Genomic DNA, 27,048 nt, shown 5'->3' with positions numbered 1-27,048 from the left:
GATTATAGTCTGGGTGGGGGGTGATTATAGTCTGGGTGGGGGTGATTATAGTCTGGGTGGGGGTGATTATAGTCTGGGTGGGGGTCTGGGTGATTATAGTCTGGGTGGGGGTGATTATAGTCTGGGTGGGGGTGATTATAGTCTGGGTGGGGGTGATTATAGTCTGGGTGGGGGTGATTATAGTCTGGGTGGGGGGTGATTATAGTCTGGGTGGGGGTGATTATAGTCTGGGTGATTATAGTCTGGGTGGGGGGTGATTATAGTCTGGGTGGGGGTGATTATAGTCTGGGTGGGGGTGATTATAGTCTGGGTGGGGGTGATTATAGTCTGGGTGGGGGTCTGGGTGGGGGTGATTATAGTCTGGGTGGGGGTGATTATAGTCTGGGTGGGGGTGATTATAGTCTGGGTGGGGGGTGATTATAGTCTGGGTGGGGGTGATTATAGTCTTATAGTCTGGGTGGGGGTGATTATAGTCTGGGTGGGGGTGATTATAGTCTGGGTGGGGGTGATTATAGTCTGGGTGGGGGGTGATTATAGTCTGGGTGGGGGTGATTATAGTCTGGGTGGGGGTGATTATAGTCTGGGTGGGGGTGATTATAGTCTGGGTGGGGGGTGATTATAGTCTGGGTGGGGGTGATTAGGGGGTGATTATAGTCTGGGTGGGGGGTGATTATAGTCTGGGTGGGGGTGATTATAGTCTGGGTGGGGGGTGATTATAGTCTGGGTGGGGGTGATTATAGTCTGGGTGGGGGGTGATTATAGTCTGGGTGGGGGTGGGGGTGATTATAGTCTGGGTGGGGGTGATTATAGTCTGGGTGGGGGTGATTATAGTCTGGGTGGGGGTGATTATAGTCTGGGTGGGGGTGATTATAGTCTGGGTGGGGGTGATTATAGTCTGGGTGGGGGTGATTATAGTCTGGGTGATTATAGGTCTGGGGGGGGATTATAGTCTGGGTGGGGGGTGATTATTAGTCTGGGTGGGGGTGATTATAGTCTGGGTGGGGGTGATTATAGTCTGGGTGGGGGTGATTATAGTCTGGGTGGGGGGTGATTATAGTCTGGGTGGGGGGTGATTATAGTCTGGGTGGGGGTGATTATAGTCTGGGTGGGGGTGGTGGGGGTGATTATAGTCTGGGTGGGGGTGATTATAGTCTGGGTGGGGGGTGATTATAGTCTGGGTGGGGGTGATTATAGTCTGGGTGGGGGGTGATTATAGTCTGGGTGGGGGGTGATTATAGTCTGGGTGGGGGTGATTATAGTCTGGGGGAGGGGGTGATTATAGTCTGGGTGGGGGGGGGTGATTATAGTCTGGGTGGGGGGTGATTATAGTCTGGGTGGGGGTGATTATAGTCTGGGTAGGGGGTGATTATAGTCTGGGTGGGGGTGATTATAGTCTGGGTGGGGGGTGATTATAGTCTGGGTGGGGGTGATTATAGTCTGGGTGGGGGGTGATTATAGTCTGGGTGGGGGGTGATTATAGTCTGGGTGGGGGGTGATTATAGTCTGGGTGGGGGTGATTATAGTCTGGGTGGGGGTGATTATAGTCTGGGTGGGGGTGATTATAGTCTGGGGGTAGGGGGTGATTATAGTCTGGGTGGGGGTGATTATAGTCTGGGTGGGGGTGATTATAGTCTGGGTGGGGGGTGATTATAGTCTGGGTGGGGGTGATTATAGTCTGGGTGGGGGGTGATTATAGTCTGGGTGGGGGTGATTATAGTCTGGGTGGGGGGTGATTATAGTCTGGGTGGGGGTCTGGGGTGATTATAGTCTGGGTGATTATAGGGGGTGATTATAGTCTGGGTGGGGGTGATTATAGTCTGGGTGGGGGTGATTATAGTCTGGGTGGGGGTGATTATAGTCTGGGTGGGGGTGATTATAGTCTGGGTGGGGGTGATTATAGTCTGGGTGGGGGTGATTATAGTCTGGGTGGGGGGTGATTATAGTCTGGGTGGGGGTGATTATAGTCTGGGTGGGGGGTGATTATAGTCTGGGTGGGGGTGATTATAGTCTGGGTGGGGGTGATTATAGTCTGGGTGGGGGTGATTATAGGGGTGGGGGTGATTATAGTCTGGGTGGGGGGTGATTATAGTCTGGGTGGGGGTGATTATAGTCTGGGTGGGGGTGATTATAGTCTGGGTGGGGGTGATTATAGTCTGGGTGGGGGGTGATTATAGTCTGGGTGGGGGGTGATTATAGTCTGGGTGGGGGGTGATTATAGTCTGGGTGGGGGTGATTATAGTCTGGGTGGGGGTGATTATAGTCTGGGTGGGGGATTATAGTGATTATAGTCTGGGTGGGGGTGATTATAGTCTGGGTGGGGGTGATTATAGTCTGGGTGGGGGATTATAGTGATTATAGTCTGGGTGGGGGGTGATTATAGTCTGGGTGGGGGGTGATTATAGTCTGGGTGGGGGGTGATTATAGTCTGGGTGATTATAGGGGTGGGGGTGATTATAGTCTGGGTGGGGGTGATTATAGTCTGGGTGGGGGGATTATAGTCTGGGTGATTATAGTCTGGGTGGGGTGATTATAGTCTGGGGGGTGATTATAGTCTGGGTGGGGGGTGATTATAGTCTGGGTGGGGGGTGATTATAGTCTGGGTGGGGGGTGATTATAGTCTGGGTGGGGGTGATTATAGTCTGGGTGGGGGTGATTATAGTCTGGGTGGGGGGTGATTATAGTCTGGGTGGGGGGTGGGGGGATTATAGTCTGGGGTGATTATAGTCTGGGTGGGGGTGATTATAGTCTGGGTGGGGGTGATTATAGTCTGGGTGGGGGTGATTATAGTCTGGGTGGGGGTGATTATAGTCTGGGTGATTTATAGTCTGGGTGGGGGTGATTATAGTCTGGGTGGGGGTGATTATAGTCTGGGTGGGGGGTGATTATAGTCTGGGTGGGGGGTGATTATAGTCTGGGTGGGGGGTGATTATAGTCTGGGTAGGGGGTGATTATAGTCTGGGTGGGGGGATGATTATAGTCTGGGTGGGGGGTGATTATAGTCTGGGTGGGGGTGATTATAGTCTGGGTGGGGGTGATTATAGTCTGGGTGGGGGGTGATTATAGTCTGGGTGGGGGGTGATTATAGTCTGGGTGGGGGTGATTATAGTCTGGGTGGGGGTGATTATAGTCTGGGTGGGGGGTGATTATAGTCTGGGTGGGGGGTGATTATAGTCTGGGTGGGGGTGATTATAGTCTGGGTGGGGGTGATTATAGTCTGGGTAGGGGGATGATTATAGTCTGGGTGGGGGGTGATTATAGTCTGGGTGGGGGGTGATTATAGGGGGTGATTATAGTCTGGGTGGGGGGTGATTATAGTCTGGGTGGGGGGTGATTATAGTCTGGGTGGGGGTGATTATAGTCTGGGTGGGGGTGATTATAGTCTGGGTGGGGGGTGATTATAGTCTGGGTGGGGGGTGATTATAGTCTGGGTGGGGGTGATTATAGTCTGGGTGGGGGTGATTATAGTCTGGGTGGGGGGTGATTATAGTCTGGGTGGGGGTGATTATAGTCTGGGTGGGGGTGATTATAGTCTGGGTGGGGGTGATTATAGTCTGGGTGGGGGTGATTATAGTCTGGGTGTGATTATAGTCTGGGTGGGGGTGATTATAGTCTGGGTGGGGGGTGATGATTATAGTCTGGGTGGGGGTGATTATAGTCTGGGTGGGGGTGATTATAGTCTGGGTGAGGGGGTGATTATAGTCTGGGTGGGGGTGATTATAGTCTGGGTGGGGGTGATTATAGTCTGGGTGGGGGTGATTATAGTCTGGGTGGGGGTGATTATAGTCTGGGTGGGGGTGATTATAGTCTGGGTGGGGGTGATTATAGTCTGGGTGGGGGTGATTATAGTCTGGGTGGGGGGTGATTATAGTCTGGGTGGGGGGTGATTATAGTCTGGGTGGGGGTGATTATAGTCTGGGTGTGATTATAGTCTGGGTGGGGGTGATTATAGTCTGGGTGGGGGGTGATTATAGTCTGGGTGGGGGTGATTATAGTCTGGGTGGGGGTGATTATAGTCTGGGTGGGGGTGATTATAGTCTGGGTGGGGGGGTGATTATAGTCTGGGTGGGGGTGATTATAGTCTGGGTGGGGGGTGATTATAGTCTGGGGGGGGTGATTATAGTCTGGGGAGGGGGTGATTATAGTCTGGGTGGGGGGTGATTATAGTCTGGGTGGGGGTGATTATAGTCTGGGTGGGGGGTGATTATAGTCTGGGTGGGGGGTGATTATAGTCTGGGTGGGGGGTGATTATAGTCTGGGTGGGGGGTGATTATAGTCTGGGGTGATTATAGTCTGGGTGGGGGTGATTATAGTCTGGGTGGGGGTGATTATAGTCTGGGTGGGGGTGATTATAGTCTGGGTGGGGGTGATTATAGTCTGGGTGGGGGTGATTATAGTCTGGGTGGGGGGTGATTATAGTCTGGGTGGGATGAAGGTACGTGGTGATACTGGACTCTTCATGGGTCTTCTGTTTAATGAAGCAGAACCATCCTCCTCCCACTGAATAGCAGTAGGCCTTGTCTCTGTCATGGCCTCTCTAACATTTTGAGGTGGATCGTCCTTTGCTACACTGTGAAGTCATAGCCTGGCGTAATTGTTTGCCCTCTACCAATTTTAGTTAGTTTTGCTATAGTCTAGTCATCTAACTGTTTAGCCCTGTTCTCAGATTGCACTGAGTCCTTCAGTTGTCCCAGACAGAGGGGACTATTTAAAGCTGTGCTAATTGCATAGCCCTGCCTTTAGAAGCTTCATGTATTAGAGGACTGGATGGAGGGGTGAGCCCTGGTGAAGTGTACCTGCCTTCTCTCTCCAGGGTGCTGCAATGCCAGAACAGAGGGCCGCTCATGCAGACAGCTACCGGAGGATTGGTGGACTCTGACAGACAGCAAGCAACTTGGCAGCTTCTAACATCACGTTCCCCCAGTCCTCCAAACCTTTTCCCCTGCCTGACTCACCTAACCCCCAAATCATGCCTCTATCCTTCAAGACACCCCAAATTATTGTCCAGTCCTCTTCACATGTCCCACCAGTCCTCCAAACCTTTCTCTCTGTCCGTCCTTCTCACATCAACTAACCCCAGCCCCAACCAATCCTCCAAGTCTCCATTTCCTGTCCCCTGACCTCGTCCCCCTGCCCCACTTATGCTTGAAGCACTGGAAGAAAAAATCAGAGTGTTACGGTACAGTGGACAGTGATTGGAATGGGATGTTAGAACTACTTAATCGTAAGGGCATGAATGTGTAACGATGGTATGCTGCCACTAGGTGGCAGTGTAGCAGCGTAAAACAGGGTATCCTTTGTTATTTTCCTCAGATTAAAGGGCTTTCTGAAACAACTTGAGCTCCGTAACAGTAGGTGAACTACAAGGACCTAGATCCATGAAATATACTCCGGTTTGCAGTAGATTCCTAGTTTTCAACAGAATGTATTATTGGACATATTTTTCCAGACCTGCATATTGATATTTAAAATTTTTAAAAACAATAATATTTTGTTTTTATCTTTTTATTTATTTATTTGTATTTATTTCACCTTTATTTAACCAGGCAAGTCAGTTAAGAACTAATTCTTATTTACAATGACGGCCTACCGGGGAACAGTGGGGTTTAACTGCCTTGTTCGGGGGCAGAACAACAGATGTTTACCTTGTCGGCTCAGGGATTCGATCCAGCAACCTTCCGGTTACGAGTCCAACGTTCTTGCGATACCAGTTAGTTACCAAAAGTATTGAACTCAACAACAATAGTTTGATAGTAAACAAATGGGAAACAGTTTCATTGTAATTATGCAAATGTTTTGATTCCTGTTCTTCCATGAGTTTTATTATGTTCATGTAGCATTTCCTGTTTACTGTCGAAGCTCAGTCTCAGGGTCTTTAGAAGTGTCTTTGGAAGGGTCTTTAGAAGGGTCTTTAGAAGTGTCTTTAGAAGTGTCTTTAGAAGTGTCTTTAGAAGTGTCTTTGGAAGTGTCTTTGGAAGTGTCTTTGGAAGTGTCTTTAGAAGTGTCTTTAGAAGTGTCTTTGGAAGTGTCTTTAGAAGTGTCTTTAGAAGTGTCTTTAGAAGTGTCTTTAGAAGTGTCTTTAGAAGTGTCTTTAGAAGTGTCTTTAGAATTGTCTTTTAAAGTCTCTGGATCAAATAATCTTTATATTTATATATTAGTTTGTTTTTTAGCTGTGATGTCACTTTGTAATAAATGCTTTCAAGACCTAATAAAGCATCTAGTTTCATGGTTTTGTTTGTGTTCAACGGCCTTCTTCCTCGGTGTTATATGTATTGTTTTTAATCTATTTATTTAGAACACAATCAGTGTCTTTGCTATTGAAGTGTCTTTAGAAGTGTCTTTAGAAGTGTCTTTAGATGTGTCTTTAGAAGTGTTACTTTAGAAGTGTCTTTACTCAGAATTTATAGTCAAGATTCTATTCTCTATTGCACTGCTATGAGTATTTATAGCCTGCTATGTTTGACTTTTTTTATGTTTATGATTGTTTTGTAGATTGTATTTTAAAGTCTCTGGATCAAATAATTTTTATATTTATATATTAGTTTGTTTTTTTAATCTATTTATTTAGCTGTGATGTCACTTTGTAATAAATGCAGTACAATGTATTTCACCGGAGGAGAATCAAGACCTAATAAAGCATCTAGTTTCATCAGGGTTTTTTGTGTTCAACTCAGGCCTATCTTCCTTGGTGTTATATACCACAGGATCTGATGGTATCCTCTTACTCAGATGTTATCTTGACACATCTTTGCTATTGTAAGAATAGATTACTCACATAGAACACAATAATTTTGAGTATTTACAGCATATTACTCAGCTATGAGTATTTATAGCATGTTACTCAGCTATGAGTATTTATAGCCTATTACTCAGCTATGAGTATTTATAGCATGTTACTCAGCTATGAGTATTTATAGCATGTTACTCTCAGCTATGAGTATTTATAGCCTATTACTCAGCTATGAGTATTTATAGCCTATTACTCAGCTATGAGTATTTATAGCATGTTACTCAGCTATGAGTATTTATAGCCTGTTACTCAGCTATGAGTATTTATAGCCTATTACTCAGCTATGAGTATTTATAGCCTATTACTCAGCTATGAGTATTTATAGCCTATTACTCAGCTATGAGTATTTATAGCCTATTACTCAGCTATGAGTATTTATAGCCTGTTACTCAGCTATGAGTATTTATAGCCTCAGCTTACTCAGCTATGAGTATTTATAGCATATTACTCAGCTATGAGTATTTATAGCCTATTACTCAGCTATGAGTATTTATAGCCTGTTACTCAGCTATGAGTATTTATAGCCTATTACTCAGCTATGAGTATTTATAGCCTTACTCAGCTATGTTATAGCTCAGCTATGAGTATTTATAGCCTGTTACTCAGCTATGAGTATTTATAGCCTATTACTCAGCTATGAGTATTTATAGCCTGTTACTCAGCTATGAGTATTTATAGCCTGTTACTCAGCTATGAGTATTTATAGCCTATTACTCAGCTATGAGTATTTATAGCATGTTACTCAGCTATGAGTATTTATAGCCTATTACTCAGCTATGAGTATTTATAGCCTCAGCTATGAGTTACTCAGCTATGAGTATTTATAGCTATGAGTATTTATAGCTATTACTCAGCTATGAGTATTTATAGCATGTTACTCAGCTATGAGTATTTACAGCATGTTACTCAGCTATGAGTATTTATAGCCTATTACTCAGCTATGAGTATTTATAGCCTATTACTCAGCTATGAGTATTTATAGCATGTTACTCAGCTATGAGTATTTATAGCCTATTACTCAGCTATAGTATTTATAGCTATTACTCAGCTATGAGTATTTATAGCCTATTACTCAGCTATGAGTATTTATAGCCTGTTACTCAGCTATGAGTATTTATAGCCTATAGTTTACTCAGCTATGAGTATTTATAGCCTATTACTCAGCTATGAGTATTTATAGCCTATTACTCAGCTATGAGTATTTATAGCATGTTACTCAGCTATGAGTATTTACAGCATGTTACTCAGCTATGAGTATTTATAGCATGTTACTCAGCTATGAGTATTTATAGCATGTTACTCAGCTATGAGTATTTACAGCATGTTACTCAGCTATGAGTATTTATAGCCTATTACTATTACAGCTATGAGTATTTATAGCCTATTACTCAGCCACGCTATGTATTTATAGCCTGTTACTCAGCTATGAGTATTTATAGCCTATTACTCAGCTATGAGTATTTATAGCCTATTACTCTCAGCTATGAGTATTTATAGCCTGTTACTCAGCTATGAGTATTTATAGCCTATTACTCAGCTATGAGAATTTATAGCCTATTACTCAGCTATGAGTATTTATAGCCTATTACTCAGCTATTACTCAGAGTATTTATAGCATATTACTCAGCTATGAGTATTTATAGCCTATTACTCAGCTATGAGTATTTATAGCATATTACTCAGCTATGAGTATTTATAGCATGTTACTCAGCTATGAGTATTTATAGCCTATTACTCAGCTATGAGTATTTATAGCCTATTACTCAGCTATGAGTATTTATAGCATGTTACTCAGCTATGAGTATTTATAGCCTGTTACTCAGCTATGAGTATTTATAGCCTATTACTCAGCTATGAGTATTTATAGCCTATTACTCAGCTATGAGTATTTATAGCCTATTACTCAGCTATGAGTATTTATAGCATATTACTCAGCTATGAGTATTTATAGCCTATTACTCAGCTATGAGTATTTATAGCCTATTACTCAGCTATGAGTATTTATAGCCTATTACTCAGCTATGAGTATTTATAGCATGTTACTCAGCTATGAGTATTTATAGCCTATTACTCAGCTATGAGTATTTATAGCATATTACTCAGCTATGAGTATTTATAGCCTGTTACTCAGCTATGAGTATTTATAGCCTATTACTCAGCTATGAGTATTTATAGCATATTACTCAGCTATGAGTATTTATAGCCTATTACTCAGCTATGAGTATTTATAGCCTGTTACTCAGCTATGAGTATTTATAGCCTATTACTCAGCTATGAGTATTTATAGCCTATTACTCAGCTATGAGTATTTATAGCCTATTACTCAGCTATGAGTATTTATAGCCTGTTACTCAGCTATGAGTATTTATAGCCTATTACTCAGCTATGAGTATTTATAGCCTGTTACTCAGCTATGAGTATTTATAGCCTATTACTCAGCTATGAGTATTTATAGCATATTACTCAGCTATGAGTATTTATAGCCTGTTACTCAGCTATGAGTATTTATAGCCTATTACTCAGCTATGAGTATTTTGCAGTACATACAGCCAGACATATATAGTGTTTTAAAAATGATTTCCTAATGAATTAAACCGTGTATTTATTTATTTTTCTTTCCTTTTTTTAACATGGCAGATGATATGTAAAAGATAAATAAAGATAAATAAAGATAAACATGGTTATAATATATAAGACGGTTGTACCCTAAACACGGGGCAGAACTAAACGATATCAAACAAGTTGCTGTAAATGACACAAGTGATTTAAGGCCACAGATCACGTTGTACGTTCTCTACATCGGAGCCTAATTCCCCGTCTCATCTGTGTACCTCTTCTCCGTCACCAGAACGAGAGGGCGACGACGATGATGATGATGATGATGAAGATGGAGGAACGTATGAGGGAGATAGAAATGTCTCTGCATAATGTCAAGCTGCTGCTCAAGGAGAAGGTCTGCCAACTCAAAGATCAGGTACACTTGTTATCGATGTGTTTCTTCCTTTTGATGACGACGTTCAGCTGTAATATCAACAAACGGTTTCCTGTGGTCTCAAGGCAGCCTAGTGGTTAGAGTGTAGAGGCGGCAGGGTAGCCTAGTGGTTAGAGTGTAGAGGCGGCAGGGTAGCCTAGTGGTTAGAGTGTATAGGCCCAAGTGGTTAGTGGTTAGAGTGTAGAGGCGGCAGGGTAGCCTAGTGGTTAGAGTGTAGGCGGCAGGGTAGTGGTTAGAGTTTAGAGGCCTAGCCTAGTGGTTAGAGCGTTGGACTAGTAACCGGAAGGTTGCAAGTTCAAACCCCTGAGCTGACAAGGTACAAATCTGTTGTTCTACTCCTGAACAGGCAGTTAACCCACTGTTCCTAGGCCGTCATTGTAAATAAGAATTGGTTCTTAACTGACTTGCCTAGTAAAATAAAAAACAGTCTTATTTCTATGTTAATCAGTTTGCTGTAAGTATTAGTTTTACTGGTGAAGTTTGCTAACAGCAAACACACGTCTCTGGGACAACGACAAAGGAAAGAATTGTATTGAAAGGTATAGACTATATACACACAGTACCAAGGTGAGGTTGTTCAGGTTCCCTCTCCGTTCTGTCTCTAGCTCCACAAGAACGGCAAAGCTGATTCGTTGATCAAGGACCTGTACGTGGAGAACGCCCAGCTGCTGAAGGCCTTGGACATGACCGAGCGGAGACAGGAAATATCAGAGAAGAAGAACTACCTACTGGAAGAGAAGATCTCCAGCCTCAACAAGATAGTCAGAGACCTGAGTCCCTCACCCCTAGCCCCCATGCCCTATCATTTCACCTGTTCCTAATACTACGCTTTGACCCCTGACCCCAGTAGCTGGACGGAACATGGATCTAATACTACACTTTGACCCCTGACCCCAGTAGCTGGACGGAACATGGATCTAATAATACACTTTGACCCCTGACGCCAGTAGCTGGAAGGAACATGGATCTAATACTACACTTTGACCCCTCACCCCAGTAGCTGGACGGAACATGGATCTAATACTACACTTTGACCCCTCACCCTAGTAGCTGGACGGAACATGGATCTAATACTTCACTTTGACCCCGTAACCCTAGTAGCCCTTTTCCCCCCTTGCCCTACATTAACATTCCACCTGAGCCCCGTAACCCTCAGTCCTCCCTACCACTAACAGTTGAGCCCCTTAACCCTCAGTCCTCCCTACCACTAACAGCTGAGCCCCTTAACCCTCAGTCCTCCCTACCACTAATAGTTGAGCCCCTTAACTCTCAGTCCTCCTACCACTAATAGTTGAGCCCCTTAACTCTCAGTCCTCCCTACCACTAATAGTTGAGCCCCTTAACTCTCAGTCCTCCATACCACTAATAGTTGAGCGCCTTGACCCTCAGTCCTCCCTACTACTAATAGTTGAGCCCCGTAACCCTCAGTCCTCCCTACCACTAATAGTTGAGCCCCCCTTAACCACTCCCCTTAACCCTCAGTCCTCCCTACCACTAATAGTTGAGCCCTGTAACCCTCAGTCCTCCCTACCACTAATAGTTGAGCCCCGTAACCCTCAGTCCTCCATACCACTAATAGTTGAGCCCCTTAACCCTCAGTCCTCCCTACCACTAATAGTTGAGCCCCTTAACCCTCAGTCCTCCCTACTACTAATAGCTGAGCCCCTTAACCCTCAGTCCTCCCTACTACTAATAGCTGAGCCCCTTAACCCTCAGTCCTCCCTACTACTAATAGTTGAGCCCCTTAACCCTCAGTCCTCCCTACTACTAATAGCTGAGCCCCTTAACCCTCAGTCCTCCCTACTACTAATAGTTGAGCCCCTTAACCCTCAGTCCTCCCTACTACTAATAGTTGAGCCCCTTAACCCTCAGTCCTCCCTACTACTAATAGCTGAGCCCCTTAACCCTCAGTCCTCCCTACCACTAATAGTTGAGCCCCTTAACCCTCAGTCCTCCCTACCACTAATAGTTGAGCCCCGTAACCCTCAGTCCTCCCTACCACTAATAGTTGAGCCCCTTAACCCTCAGTCCTCCCTACCACTAATAGTTGAGCCCCTTAACTCTCAGTCCTCCATACCACTAATAGTTGAGCCCCTTAACCCTCAGTCCTCCCTACTACTAATAGTTGAGCCCCTTAACTCTCAGTCCTCCCTACCACTAATAGTTGAGCCCCGTAACCCTCAGTCCTCCCTACTACTAATAGTTGAGCCCCGTAACCCTCAGTCCTCCCTACTACTAATAGCTGAGCCCCTTAACCCTCAGTCCTCCCTACTACTAATAGTTGAGCCCCTTAACCCTCAGTCCTCCCTACTACTAATAGCTGAGCCCCTTAACCCTCAGTCCTCCCTACTACTAATAGTTGAGCCCCGTAACCCTCAGTCCTCCCTACTACTAATAGCTGAGCCCCTTAACCCTCAGTCCTCCCTACTACTAATAGTTGAGCCCCTTAACCCTCAGTCCTCCCTACTACTAATAGCTGAGCCCCTTAACCCTCAGTCCTCCCTACTACTAATAGCTGAGCCCCTTAACACTCAGTCCTCCATACTACTAATAGCTGAGCCCCTTAACCCTCAGTCCTCCCTACTACTAATAGTTGAGCCCCGTAACCCTCAGTCCTCCCTACTACTAATAGCTGAGCCCCTTAACCCTCAGTCCTCCATACCACTAATAGTTGAGCCCCATAACCCTCAGTCCTCCCTACTACTAATAGCTGAGCCCCTTAACCCTCAGTCCTCACTACCACTAATAGTTGAGCCCCGTAACCCTCAGTCCTCCCTACCACTAATAGTTGAGCCCCTTAACCCTCAGTCCTCCCTACCACTAATAGTTGAGCCCCTTAACCCTCAGTCCTCCCTACTACTAATAGCTGAGCCCCTTAACCCTCAGTCCTCCCTACCACTAATAGTTGAGCCCCTTAACTCTCAGTCCTCCATACCACTAATAGTTGAGCCCCTTAACCCTCAGTCCTCCCTACCACTAATAGTTGAGCCCCTTAACCCTCAGTCCTCCCTACTACTAACAGCTGAGCCCCTTAACCCTCAGTCCTCCCTACTACTAACAGCTGAGCCCCTTAACTCTCAGTCCTCCCTACTACTAACAGATGAGCCCCTTAACCCTCAGTCCTCCCTACCACTAACAGCTGAGCCCCTTAACCCTCAGTCCTCAGTCCAAACCTCTACCCTACTGTCATACCCAACCACCAACACTGCTGTCTATGGTGACCTCTACCCTACTGTCATACCCAAACACCAAGACTACTGTCTATGGTGACCTCTACCCTACTGTCATACCCAAACACCAAGACTATTGTCTATGGTGACCTCTACCCTACTGTCATACCCCGAACACCAAGACTACTGTCTATGTTGACCTCTACCCTACTGTCATACCCAAACACCAAGACTACTGTCTATGGTGACCTCTACCCTACTGTCATACCCAAACACCAAGACTACTGTCTATGGTGACCTCTACCCTACTGTCATACCCAAACACCAGGACTACTGTCTATGGTGACCTCTACCCTACTGTCATACCCCGAACACCAGGACTACTGTCTATGGTGACCTCTATCCTACTGTCATACCCAAACACCAAGACTACTGTCTATGGTGACCTCTACCCTACTGTCATACCCAAACACCAAGACTACTGTCTATGGTGACCTCTACCCTACTGTCATACCCAAACACCAGGACTAGTGTCTATGGTGACCTCTACCCTACTGTCATACCCAAACACCAGGACTACTGTCTATGGTGACCTCTACCCTACTGTCTATGGTGACCTCTACCCTACTGTCATACCCAAACACCAGGACTACTGTCTATGGTGACCTCTACCCTACTGTCTATGGTGACCTCTACCCTACTGTCATACCCCGAACACCAAGACTACTGTCTATGGTGACCTCTACCCTACTGTCATACCCAAACACCAAAGTACCGGAGCAAGTTGATGACAAAAGTCGTCACTGATGAAGTGTTCTTTCTACCATGACATTAAACCAGAGAACATTCCTGATTCTGAAGTGCACTTCAGGGTTCGGGGTCAATTCCATTTCAGTTACATTTTCCAAATTGAAAAGCATTGAAGAGATTTGGAATGTCAGTGTACTTCATGAATGGATTGGAATTGATCCCAACCCTGATACAATTGGTTGTCTTTAAGCTCCCTGTTCAACACTATGGGAATCAATACTGTCACTTGTTTTGTTTTGTTATTATAGCCGGATAAAGAGGGTGTATTTAAATGCACAATAAATGGTATAATCATGTATACAAACCACTTTGTAAATTGAATAAACTGTGTGTGTTTTGTTACATATGGTTGTCAGTGTCACCAGTTTTATGTAACAGACAGAAAGGGAAGTATTGTGTCCAAAGTTACGTACTTAATTGTATATGAAGGACAACACATTTTTTATTTTACCTTTATTTAACTAGGCAAGTCAGTTCAGAACAAATTCTTATTTTCAATGACGGCCAAGGAACAGTGGGTTAGCTGCCTTGTTCAGGTGGTAGAACGACAGATTTGTACCTTGTCAGCTCGGGGGTTTGAACTTGCAACCTTACGGTTACTCGTCCAACGCTCTAACCACTAGGCTACCCTGTCGCCTCTACACTCTAACCACTAGGCTACCCTGCCTCCTCTACACTCTAACCACTAGGCTACCCTGTCGCCTCTACACTCTAACCACTAGGCTACCCTGCCGCCTCTACACTCTAACCACTAGGCTACCCTACCTCCTCTACACTCTAACCACTAGGCTACCCTGCCGCCTCTACACTCTAACCACTAGGCTACCCTACCTCCTCTACACTCTAACCACTAGGCTACCCTACCACCTCTACACTCTAACCACTAGGCTACCCTGCCGCCCCACATACTACTTATGTGAATGGAATAAAGGGTATTTCAACTGCTGCAATAACAGATACTTGGCTAAAGGGCTCATTCCCGGATAAGGATATTGACATTGCTGATTAGAACATCATCATTACAACATATGTTGAAATCAACTCTTGTGGCATCCCCCCAAAAATGTCAGATTTTGGATATAGATGTGACCATAAGCCAAAATACAATTTTTGGGCCTTACCACCCCCCCACCCCTCCCCAAGAAAAACTGACTCTGTAACTGAGTGGCAGTATTTCAGGCTATTGAGAAATAGATACACTTCCTCAATAACGAAATCTGAATCTAAAAATTGAAATATAGAAATATAAATATAGAATCTGAATCTAGAAATCTGAACCAAGACAGATAAATCTAGAAATCTGAATCTAGAAATCTGAATCTAAAAATCTACATCTAAAAATCTGAATCTAGAAATCTATCTAAATATAGAATCTGAATCTAGAAATCTGAATCAAGACAGATCTAAATCTAGAAATCTGAATCTAGAAATCTGAATCTAGAAATCTGATCTAGAAATCTGAATCTAAAAATCTGAATCTAGAAATCTGAATCTAATCTAAATCTGAATCTAAAGAAATCTGAAATCTGAATCAAGACAGATAAATCTAGAAATCTGAATCTAGAAATCTGAATCTAGAAATCTGAATCTAGAAATCTGAATCTAGAAATCTAGAAATCTGAATCTAGAAATCTGAATCTAGAAATCTGAATCTAGAAATCTACATCTAGAAATCTAAATCTAGAAATCTGAATCTAGAAATCTGAATCTAGAAATCTAAATCTATCTAAATCTAGAAATCTAGCTACTTTATAAGTTCTATCTCAGATTGCTGGTGATTGCTCTGTATGTTGGAAAAACCGTTAATGAAGTGTGGAAAATCCTCTGCTTTCCCTGCCAAAGCAAGTTGTGCCGAACTCTGGCATCATCACTGAGAAAAAATGAGAAGTGACGCTTTTAATCAGCATTTTATCTCGCCAGGGGTTTTATTTGAAAGAAATGGTGGTTTAACTGACCCTGGTCACAGCCAGTCGATTGCCTGCCCTGATTGTGGAATCATTAACATGTATTTTTAACCTTCAAATGAGTTCTGGTACCATCATGGGCATTAATATGCAGTTGGTCCCCCCCCTTTGCTGCTATAACAGCCTCCACTTTTCTGGGAAGGCGTTCCACTAGATGTTGGAACATTGCTGCGGGGACTTGCTTCCATTCAGCCACGAGCATTAGTGAGGTCGGGCACTGATGTTGGGCGATTGGGCCAGGCTCGCAATCGACGATCCAATTCATCCCAAAGGTGTTCGATGGGGTTGAGGTCAGGGCTCTGTCCAGGCCAGTCAAGTTCTTCCACACCGATCTCGACAAGCCATTCATGTATGGACCTTGCTTTGTACACTGGGGCATTGTCATGCTGATACATGAAAGGGCCTTCCCCAAACTGTTGCCACAAAGTAAGAAGCACATAATCATCTCGAATGTCATTGTATGCTGTAGCGTTAAGATTTCCCTTCACTGGAATAAGGGATATACATATACATACACATATATCTACTCACATATATACACACATGTGTCCATTTGTGTCCATTTAAATAACATCAAATTGATCAGAAATACATTGTAGACACTGTTAATGTAGTAAATTACTATTGTTGCTGGAAACGGCATATTTTTTATGGAATATCTACATAGGCGTACAGAGGCCCATTATCAGCAACCATCACTCCTGTGTTCCAATGGCACGTTGTGTTAACTAATCCAAGTTGATCACTTTAAAAGGCTAATTGATCATTAGGAACTCTTTTGCAATGATGTTAGCACAGCTGAAAACTGATGAAAAAAGCAATAAAACTGGCCTTTAGACTCGTTGAGTATCTGGAGCATCAGCATTTGTGGGTTTGATTACAGGCTAAAATGGCCAGAAACAAAGACCTTTTTTCTGAAACTCGCCAGTCTATTCTTGTTCTGAGAAATGAAGGCTATGCGAGAAATTGCCAAGAAAATGAAGATCTCGTAAAACCTTGTGTACTACTCCTTTCACAGAACAGTGCAAACGGTCTCTAACCAGAGAAGAAAGAGGAGTGGGAGGCCCCGGTGCACAACTGAGCAAGAGGACAAGTACATTAGAGTGTCTAGTTTGAGAAACAGACGCCTCACAATTCCTTAACAGGCACAGTCTCAATGTCAACAGTGCCTCCAGGATGCTGGCCTTCTAGGCAATCTCCTGAAGTGGCGAACAGGCAGCTTCATTAACGTAGTGACCCGGATGCAAAGGCAGAGTTCCAGTCTCAACGTCAACAGTGAAGAGGTGACTCCAGGATGCTGGCCTTCTAGGCAGAGTTCCTCTGTCCAGTCTCAACGTCAACAGTGAAGAGGCGACTCCAGGATGCTGGCCTTCTAGGCAGAGTTCCTCTGTCCAGTATCAACGTCAACAGTGAAGAGGCGACTCCAGGATGCTGGCCTTCTAGGCAGAGTTCCTCCGTCCAGTGTCTGTGTTCTTTTGCCCATCTTAATCTTTTCAAATCAAATCAAATTTTATGTCACATACACATGGTTAGCAGATGTTAATGCGAGTGTAGCGAAATGCTTGTGCTTCTAGTTCCGACAATGCAGTAATAACCAACAAGTAATCAACTAACTTCCTAAACTACTGTCTTATACACAGTGTAAGGGGATAAAGAATATGTACATAAGGATATATGAATGAGTGATGGTACAGGCAGCATAGGCAAGATACAGTAGATGGTATGAGTACAGTATATACATATGAGATGAGTATGTAAACAAAGTGGCATAGTTAAAGTGGCTAGTGATACATGTATTACATAAGGATGCAGTCGATGATATAGAGTACAGTATATACGTATGCATATGAGATGAATAATGTAGGTAAGTAACATTATATAAGGTAGCATTGTTTAAAGTGGCTAATATATTTACAATTTCCCATCAATTTTATTAAAGTGGCTGGAGTTGAGTCAGTGTCAGTGTGTTGGCAGCAGCCACTCAATGTTAGTGGTGGCTGTTTAACAGTCTGATGGCCTTGAGATAGAAGCTGTTTTTCAGTCTCTCGGTCCCAGCTTTGATGCACCTGTACTAACCAACGCCTTTTGGATGATAGCGGGGTGAACAGGCAGTGGCTCGGGTGGTTGATGTCCTTGATGATCTTTATGGCCTTCCTGTAACATCGGGTGGTGTAGGTGTCCTGGAGGGCAGGTAGTTTGCCCCCGGTGATGCGTTGTGCAGACCTCACTACCCTCTGGAGAGCCTTACGGTTGAGGGCGGAGCAGTTGCCGTACCAGGCGGTGATACAGCCTGCCAGGATGCTCTCGATTGTGCATCTGTAGAAGTTTGTGAGTGCTTTTGGTGACAAGCAAAGCCTCCTGAGGTTTGAAGAGGCTCTGCTGCGCCTTCTTCACGATGCTGTCTGTGTGAGTGGACCAATTCAGTTTGTCTGTGATGTGTATGCCGAGGAACTTAAAACTTGCTACCCTCTCCACTACTGTTCCATCGATGTGGATAGGGGGTGTTCCCTCTGCTGTTTCCTGAAGTCCACAATCATCTCCTTAGTTTTGTTGACGTTGAGTGTGAGGTTATTTTCCTGACACCCACTCCGAGGGCCCTCACCTCCTCCCTGTAGGCCGTCTGGAGTTGGTAATCAAGCCTACCACTGTTGTGTCGTCCGCAAACTTGATGATTGAGTTGGAGGCGTGTTTAACGCAGTCGTGGGTGAACAGGGAGTACAGGAGAGGGCTCAGAACGCACCCTTGTGGGGCCCCAGTGTTGAGGATCAGCAGGAGATGTTGTTACCTACCCTCACCACCTGGGGGCGGCCCGTCTGGAAGTCCAGTACCCAGTTGCACAGGGCGGGGTGAGACCCAGGGTCTCGAGCTTGATGACGAGCTTGGAGGGTACTATGGTGTTGAATGCCGAGCTGTAGTCGATGAACAGCATTCTCACATAGGTATTCCTCTTGTCCAGATGGGTTAGGGCAGTGTGCAGTGTGGTTGAGATTGCATCGTCTGTGAACCTATTTGGGCGGTGTGCAAATTGGAGTGGCTCTAGGGTGTCAGGTAGGGTGGAGGTGATATGGTCCTTGACTAGTCTCTCAAAGCACTTCATGATGACGGAAGTGAGTGCTACGGGGCGGTAGTCGTTTAGCTCAGTTACCTTAGCTTTCTTGGGAACAGGAACAATGGTGGCCCTCTTGAAGCATGTGGGAACAGCAGACTGGTATAGGGATTGATTGAATATGTCCGTAAACACACCAGCGGCCCGTCAGGAAGTCCAGTACCCAGTTGCACAGGGCGGGGTCGAGACCCAGGGTCTCGAGCTTGATGACGAGCTTGGAGGGTACTATGGTGTTGAATGCCGAGCTGTAGTCGATGAACAGCATTCTCACATAGGTATTCCTCTTGTCCAGATGGGTTAGGGCAGTGTGCAGTGTGGTTGAGATTGCATCGTCTGTGGACCTATTTGGGCGGTGTGCAAATTGGAGTGGCTCTAGGGTGTCAGGTAGGGTGGAGGTGATATGGTCCTTGACTAGTCTCTCAAAGCACTTCATGATGACGGAAGTGAGTGCTACGGGGCGGTAGTCGTTTAGCTCAGTTACCTTAGCTTTCTTGGGAACAGGAACAATGGTGGCCCTCTTGAAGCATGTGGGAACAGCAGACTGGTATAGGGATTGATTGAATATGTCCGTAAACACACCAGCCAGCTGGTCTGCGCATGCTCTGAGGGCGGCGGCTGGGGATGCCGCCTGGGCCTGCAGCCTTGCGAGGGTTAACACGTTTAAATGTTTTACTCACCTCGCTGCAGTGAAGGAGAGACCGCATGTTTCCGTTGCAGGCCGTGTCAGTGGCACTGTATTGTCCTCAAAGCGGGCAAAAGGTTATTTAGTCTGCCTGGGAGCAAGACATCCTAGTCCGTGACTGGGCTGGATTTCTTCCTGTAGTCCGTGATTGACTGTAGACCCTGCCACATGCCTCTTGTGTCTGAGACGTTGAATTGAGATTCTACTTTGTCTCTGTACTGACGCTTAGCTTGTTTGATAGCCTTGCGGAGGGAATAGCTGCACTGTTTGTACTCGGTCATGTTACCAGACACCTTGTCCTGATTAAAAGCAGTGGTTCGCGCTTTCAGTTTCACGCGAATGCTGCCATCAATCCACGGTTTCTCGTTAGGGAATGTTTTAATCGTTGCTATGGGAATGACATCTTCAACGCACGTTCTAATGAACTCGCACACCGAATCAGCGTATTCGTCAATGTTGTTATCTGACGCGAAACATGTCCCAGTCCATGTGATGGAAGCAGTCTTGGAGTGTGGAGTCAGCTTGGTCGGACCAGCGTTGGACAGACCTCAGCGTGGGAGCTTCTTGTTTCCGTTTCTGTCTGTAGGCAGGGATCAGCAAAATGGAGTCGTGGTCAGCTTTTCCGAAAGGGGGCGGGGCAGGGCCTTATATGCGTTTATGGAAGTTAGAGTAACAGTGATCCAAGGTTTTTCCACCCCTGGTTGCGCAATCGATATGCTGATAAAATTTAGGGAGTCTTGTTTTCAGATTAGCCTTGTTAAAACCTCTTGGAACTCCCCATCCCGGATCCGGGATCGTGACTAAAGCCTCAGGCTCATTAGCATAACGCAACGTTAACGATTTCTGAAAATCGCAAATAAAATGAAAATAATGCGTCTGCTCTCAAGCTTAGCCTTTTCTTAACAACACTGTCATCTCAGATTTTCAAAATATGCTTTTGAACCATAGAAATTGACTAATTTGTGTAAGAGTATGCAAAGCTAGCATAGCATTTTGAGTAGCATTTAGCACGCAACATTTTCACAAAAACCAGATAACCAAATAAATAAAATCATTTACCTTTGAAGAGCTTCTGATGTTTTCAATGAGGAGACTCTCAGTTACATACCAAATGCGCAGTTTTTCCTGAAAGCGTCTGTGTGTAGGAGAAATCGTTCCGTTTTCTACATTGCGTCTGGCTACCCGTTCAGTCACCTACAACGTAAAACTTTTTCCAAATTAACTACATAATATCGACCGAAACATGGCAAACGTTGTTTGGAATCAATCCTCAAGGTGTTTTTTCACATATCTCTTCATTGATATGCAGTTCGTGGAAGCTTGCTTTCCTCTCTGTATCCCATGGAAAAATACTGGCAGCTGAGTTTTGCGCACCAATTTCGGCGCAGGACACCGGGCGGACACCTGGTAAATGTGGTCTCTTATGGTCAATCTTCCAATGATCTGCCTACATATACGTCACAATGCTGCAGACACCTTGGGGAAACGACAGAAAGGGCAGGCTCATTCCTCTCGCATTCACAGCCATATAAGTAGACAATGGAAAACAGAGCCTCAAAAATCCTGCTCATTTCCTGGATGCCGTCTCATCTTGGTTTTGCCTGAAGCTCACGTTCTAGGGCACGCACAGAAAATATCTTGGTAGTTCTGGACACGTCAGAGTGTTTTCTTTCGAAAGCTATCAATTATATACATAGTCGAGCATCTTTTTGTGACAAAATATCTTGTTTAAAACGGGAACGTTTTTCATCCAAAAATGAAATAGCGCCCCCAGAGCATCAACAGGTTAAAATCCCCAGCAACAATGAATGCAGCCTCCGGATAAATGGTTTCCAGTTTGTAAAGAGTTAAATAACGTTCGTTCAGAGCCATTGATGTGTCTGCTTGGGGGGGATATATTCGGCTGTGATTATAATCGAAGAGAATTCTCTTGGTAGATAATGCGGTCTACATTTGATTGTGAGGAATTTTAAATCAGGTGAACAGAAGGATTTGAGTTCCTGTATGTTTCTTTCATCGCACCATGTCTCGTTAGCCATAAGGCATACGCCCCCACCCCTCTTCTTACCAGAAAGGTGTTTGTTTCTGTCGGCGCGATGCGTGGAGAAACCCGTTGGCTGCACCACTTCGGATAGCATCTCTCCAGTGAGCCATGTTTCCGTGAAGCACAGAACGTTACAGTCTCTGATGTCCCTCTGGAATGCTACCCTTGCTCGGATTTCATCAACCTTGTTGTCAAGAGACTGGACATTGGCAAGAAGAATGCTAGGGAGTGGTGCACGGTGTGCCCGTCTCCGGAGTCTGACCAGAAGACCGCCTCGTTTCCCTCTTTTTCGGAGTCGCTTTTTGGGTCGCTGCATGCGATCCATTCCGTTGTCCTGTTTGTAAGGCAGAACACAGGATCCGCGTCGCGAAAAACATATTCTTGGTCGTACTGATGGTGAGTTGACGCTGATCTTATATACAGTAGTTCTTCTCGACTGTATGTAATGAAACCTAAGATGACCTGGGGTACTAATGTAAGAAATAACACGTAAACAAAAAACTGCATAGTTTCCTAGGAACGCGAAGCGAGGTGGCCATCTCTGTCGGCGCCGGAAGTAGTGTTTTATTGTTATTGGCCAGTGTGAGATATGGCTTTTTCTTTGCAACTCATTATTCAACCACTCCACAAATTTCTTGCTAACAAACTATAGTTTGGGCAAGTCGGTTAGGACATCTACTTTGTGCATGACACAAGTAATTTGTCCAACAATTGTTTACAGACAGATAATTTCACTTATAATTCACTCTATCACAATTCCAGTGGGTCAGCAGTTTACATACACTACGTTGACTGTGCCTTTAAACAGCTTGGAAATTTCCAGAAAAGTATGTCATGGCTTTAGAAGCTTCTGATAAGCTAATTGACATAATTTGAGTCAATTGGAGGTGTGCCTGTGGATGTATTTCAAGGCCTACCATCAAAAAGCGTTCTGTCTCCTAGAGATGAACGTACTTTCGTGTGAAAAGTGCAACTCAATCCCAGAACAACAGAAAAGGTCCTTGTGAAGATGCTGGAGGAAACAGGTACAATAGTATCTATATCCACAGTAAAACGAGTCCTATATCAGCATAACTTGAAAGGCCGCTCAGCAAGGAAGAAGCCACTGCTCCAAAACCGCCATAAAAAGCCAGACTATGGTTTGCAACTGCACATGGGGACAAAGATTGTACTTTTGGAGAAATGTCCTCTGGTCTGATGAAATAAAAATAGAACTGTTTGGCCATAATGACCATCGTTATGTTTAGAGGAAAAAGGGGGGGGGGCACTTGTAAGCCGAAGAACCCAATACCAACCGTGAAGCACGAAGGTGGCAACGTCATGCTGTGGGGGTGCTTTGCTGCAGGAGGGACTGGTGCACTTCACAAAATAGATGGCATCATGAGGAATGGGAAAATTGGTGGATATATTGAAGCAACATCTCAAGACATCAGTCAGGAAGTTAAAGCTTGGTCGCAAATGGGTCTTCCAAATGGACAATGACTCCAAGCATACTTCCAAAGTTTTGGCAAAATAGCTTAAGGACAACAAAGTCAAGGTATTGGAGTGGCCATCACAAAGCCCTGACCATAATCCTATAGAAAATGTGTGGGCAGAACTTAAAAAGCGTGTGCGAGCACGGAGGCCCACAAGCCTGACTCAGCAACTGTTCTGCCTGTGGCTCTGGAAACCTTGTCCTGTTCACCGGACGTGCTACCTGTCCCAGACCTGCTGTTTTCAACTCTCTAAAGACAGCAGCAGCGGTAGAGATACTCTGAATGATCGGCTATGAAAGGCTAACTGACATTTACTCCTGAGGTGCTGACCTGTTGCACCCTCTACAACCACTGTGATTATTTTGTATTTGACCCTGCTGGTCATCTATGAACATTTGAACATCTTGGCCATGTTCTGTTATAATCTCCACTCGGCACAGCCAGAAGAGGACTGGTCACCCCTCATAGCCTGGTTCCTCTCTAGGTTTCATCCTAGGTTCTGGCCTTTCTAGGGAGTTTTTCCTAGCCACCGTGCTTCTACACCTGCATTGCTTGCTGTTTGGGGTTTTAGGCTGGGTTTCTGTACAGCACTTTGTGACATCAGCTGATGTAAGAAGGGCTTTATCAATACATTTGATTGATTTGATTGAGTTACATCAGCTCTGTCAGAAGGAATGGGCCAAAATTCACTCAACTGATTGTGTGAAGCTTGTGGAAGGCTACCTGAAACGTTTGACCCAAGTTAAACAATTTAAAGGCAATGCTACCAAATACTAATTGAGTGTATGTAAACTTCTGACCCACTGGGGATGTGATGAAATAAATAAAAACTGAAATAAATCCTTCTCTCTACTATTATTCTGACATTTCACATTCTTAAAATAAAGTGGTGATCATAACTGACCTAAAACAGGGAATTTTACTAGGATTAAATGTCAGGAATTGTGAACAATTGAGTTTAAATGTATTTACATTTACATTTAAGTCATTTAGCAGACGCTCTTATCCAGAGCGACTTACAAATTGGTGAATTTGGCTAAGGTTTATGTAAACTTCTGACTTCAGCTGTATATATACAAAGCAGTCAAAAAGTTTGGACGCACTTTAAGAAAGTTCTTGACATTTTCTGGATTGACTGACCTTCATGTCTTACTGTATTGATGGACTGTTTCTCTTTGCTTATTTGAGCTGTTCTTGCCATAATATGGACTTTGTCTTTTACCAAATAGGGCTGTCTTCTGTATACCACCTCTACCTTGTCACAACACAACTGATTGGTTCAAACGCATTAAGAAGGAAAGAAATTCCACAAATGAACTTTTATCAAGGCACACCTGTTAATTGAAATGCATTCCAGGTGACTATCTCATGAGGCTGGTTGAAAGAATGCCAAAGGTGTGCAAAGCTGTCATCAAGGCATATTGATAAGTTAGTTAGACATTAAGAATTAAAAGTTAGTTAAGGAGCAAGTCCTATAGAAGATAATCAAATGTTTTCAGTTTAAACTTAAATGATGATAAATGACAGATTTTGGGGGGGACAGGAAATAAAGGCATTTTGTGAATACAGGGAAGCTATTTGGTTTGAGTGAATCTCCTTTTCATATTCAGTGTTTGGTCGATGTTATATTGTTCCTGTACAGAGGTATGGTAGACTGTGGGCAAAGGCCCTGCGATGGACGAGCGTCATATCCAGGGGGTGTACTTGTACATCATGCTGCCTCGCACTGGAAACAGGAGATAGACCCCTGCTCCTATGAGCTGTTCTCATCAAGCTGCCTCAGTACAGAAACAGGAGATAGACCCCTGCTCCCATGAGCTGTTCTCATCAAGCTGCCTCAGTACAGAAACAGGAGATAGACCCCTGCTCCTATGAGCTGTTCTCATCAAGCTGCCTCAGTACAGAAACAGGAGATAGACCCTGCTCCTATGAGCTGTTCTCATATCCTCAGTACAGAAACAGGAGATAGACCCTGCTCCCATGAGCTGTTCTCATCACAGTCATAGACCCTGCTCCTATGAGCTGTTCTCATCAAGCTGCCTCACACTACAGAAACAGGAGATAGACCCCTGCTCCTATGAGCCTTTCTCATCAAGCTGCCTCACACTACAGAAACAGGAGATAGACCCCTGCTCCTATGAGCTGTTCTCATCAAGCTGCCTCACACTACAGAAACAGGAGATCCCCTGCTCCTAAGCTGCCTGCCTCAGTACAGAAACACTGTTTTTTTTCTATATCAAATTGGCCCTCATGTCAGATTACTGATTACTATGGAGACAGATTACTATGGAGGCAGATTACCATGGGGACAGATTACTATGGAGACAGATTACTATGGAGACAGATTACCATGGGGACAGATTACTATGGAGACAGATTACTATAGAGACAGATTACTATGGGGACAGATTACTATGGAGACAGATTACCATGGGGACAGAGTACTATGGAGACAGATTATGGGGACAGATACTATGGAGACAGATTATGGAGACAGATTATATAGAGACAGATTACTATGGGGACAGATTACAGATTACTATGGCAGACAGATTACTATAGGAGACAGATTACTATGGAGACAGATTACATGGAGACAAATTACTATGGACAGATTACTATGGAGACAGATTACTATGGAGACAGATTACTATGGATTACATACTATGGAGAGATTACTATGAAGACAGATTACTATGGAGACAGATTACTATGGAGACAGATTACGGAGACAGATTACTATGGAGGCAGATTACCATGGGGACAGATTACTATGGAGACAGATTACTATGGAGACAGATTACTATGGGGAGATTACCATGGGGACAGATTACTATGGAGACAGATTACTATGGAGGCAGATTACATGGGGACAGATTACAAGACAGATTACTATGGAGACAGATTACTTACTTATGGAGATTACTATGGAGGCAGATTACTATGGAGACATTACTATGGAGACAGATTACTATGGGGACAGATTACTATGGAGACAGATTACTATAGAGACATTATTTGGACATGCAAGCCATGTTATATAAATGCTTCTAGTCTATTTCATCATAGATCATGCTCAGTAAAATGTGTGAGAGCTTGGGAATCAAATCGCATATCGGCTGCTATCTGAACAGGTCTATCGAACAATCTTCTTGGGCCACTAAAACTAGAACTATTTTGACAATAGGATTGGTCCCCTCTACCACACGGAACCCCAATAATCTATTTACGGAAACGCACGGGGTGGCTAATAACAGACCTCCATCCTATGCTAGCTTGCTACCCATGGCCCGGCTAGCTGTCTGAGGTCTTTGAAAGCCAAGTTAAAAAACAGATCACCAACCATTTCGAATCCTACCGTACCTTCTCCGCTTTGCAATCTGGATTCAGAGCTGGTCATGGGTGCACCTCAGCCACGCTCAAGGTCCTAAACGATATCATAACCGCCATCGATAAGAAACATTACTGTGCAGCCGTATTCATTGTCCTGGCCAAGGCTTTCGACTCTGTCAATCACCACATCCTCATCGGCAGACTCAACAGCCTTGATTTCTCAAATGACTGCCTCACCTGGTTCACCAACTACTTCTCTTATAGAGTTCAGTGGGCCTGTTGTCCGGGCCTCTGGCAGCCTCTATGGGGGTGCCACAGGGTTAAATTCTTGGACCGACTCTCTTCTCTGTATACATCAATGATGTCGCTCTTGCTTGCTGGTAAGTCTCTGATCCACCTCTACGCAGACGACACCATTCTGTATACCTCTGGCCCTTCTTTGGACACTGCGTTAACAACCCTCCAGACAAGCTTCAATGCCATACAACTCTCCTTCCGTGGCCTCCAACTGCTCTTAAACGCAAGTAAAACTAAATGCATGCTTTTCAATCGATCGCTGCCCGCACCTGCTCGCCCGTCCAGCATCACTACTCTGGACGGCTCTGACTTAGAAAACGTGGACAACTACAAATACCTAGGTGTCTGGTTAGACTGTAAACTCTCCTTCCAGACTCACATTAAGCAT

At 44.5% G+C, this 27,048-nt stretch overlaps 1 protein-coding gene across 1 annotated transcript in view; it reads left to right on the top strand.

Annotated features, from left to right (window-relative positions):
- LOC135507544 (ninein-like) overlaps positions 1 to 10,861 on the top strand; it is a 29,351-nt gene extending 18,490 nt beyond the window's left edge. The window contains exons 14-15 of the mRNA XM_064927050.1: positions 9,636 to 9,761; positions 10,385 to 10,861. Coding sequence (XP_064783122.1) covers positions 9,636 to 9,761; positions 10,385 to 10,600 — 342 coding nt within the window. The 3' untranslated portion in view covers positions 10,601 to 10,861. The remainder of the gene's footprint in view (positions 1 to 9,635; positions 9,762 to 10,384) is intronic.
- Positions 10,862 to 27,048: the final 16,187 nt, after the last annotated feature.

Source organism: Oncorhynchus masou, chromosome 21, assembly GCF_036934945.1.
Source record: "Oncorhynchus masou masou isolate Uvic2021 chromosome 21, UVic_Omas_1.1, whole genome shotgun sequence".
In the NCBI taxonomy this organism is placed as follows: domain Eukaryota; kingdom Metazoa; phylum Chordata; class Actinopteri; order Salmoniformes; family Salmonidae; genus Oncorhynchus; species Oncorhynchus masou.
This window is presented reverse-complemented; position numbering and strand designations above follow the sequence as displayed.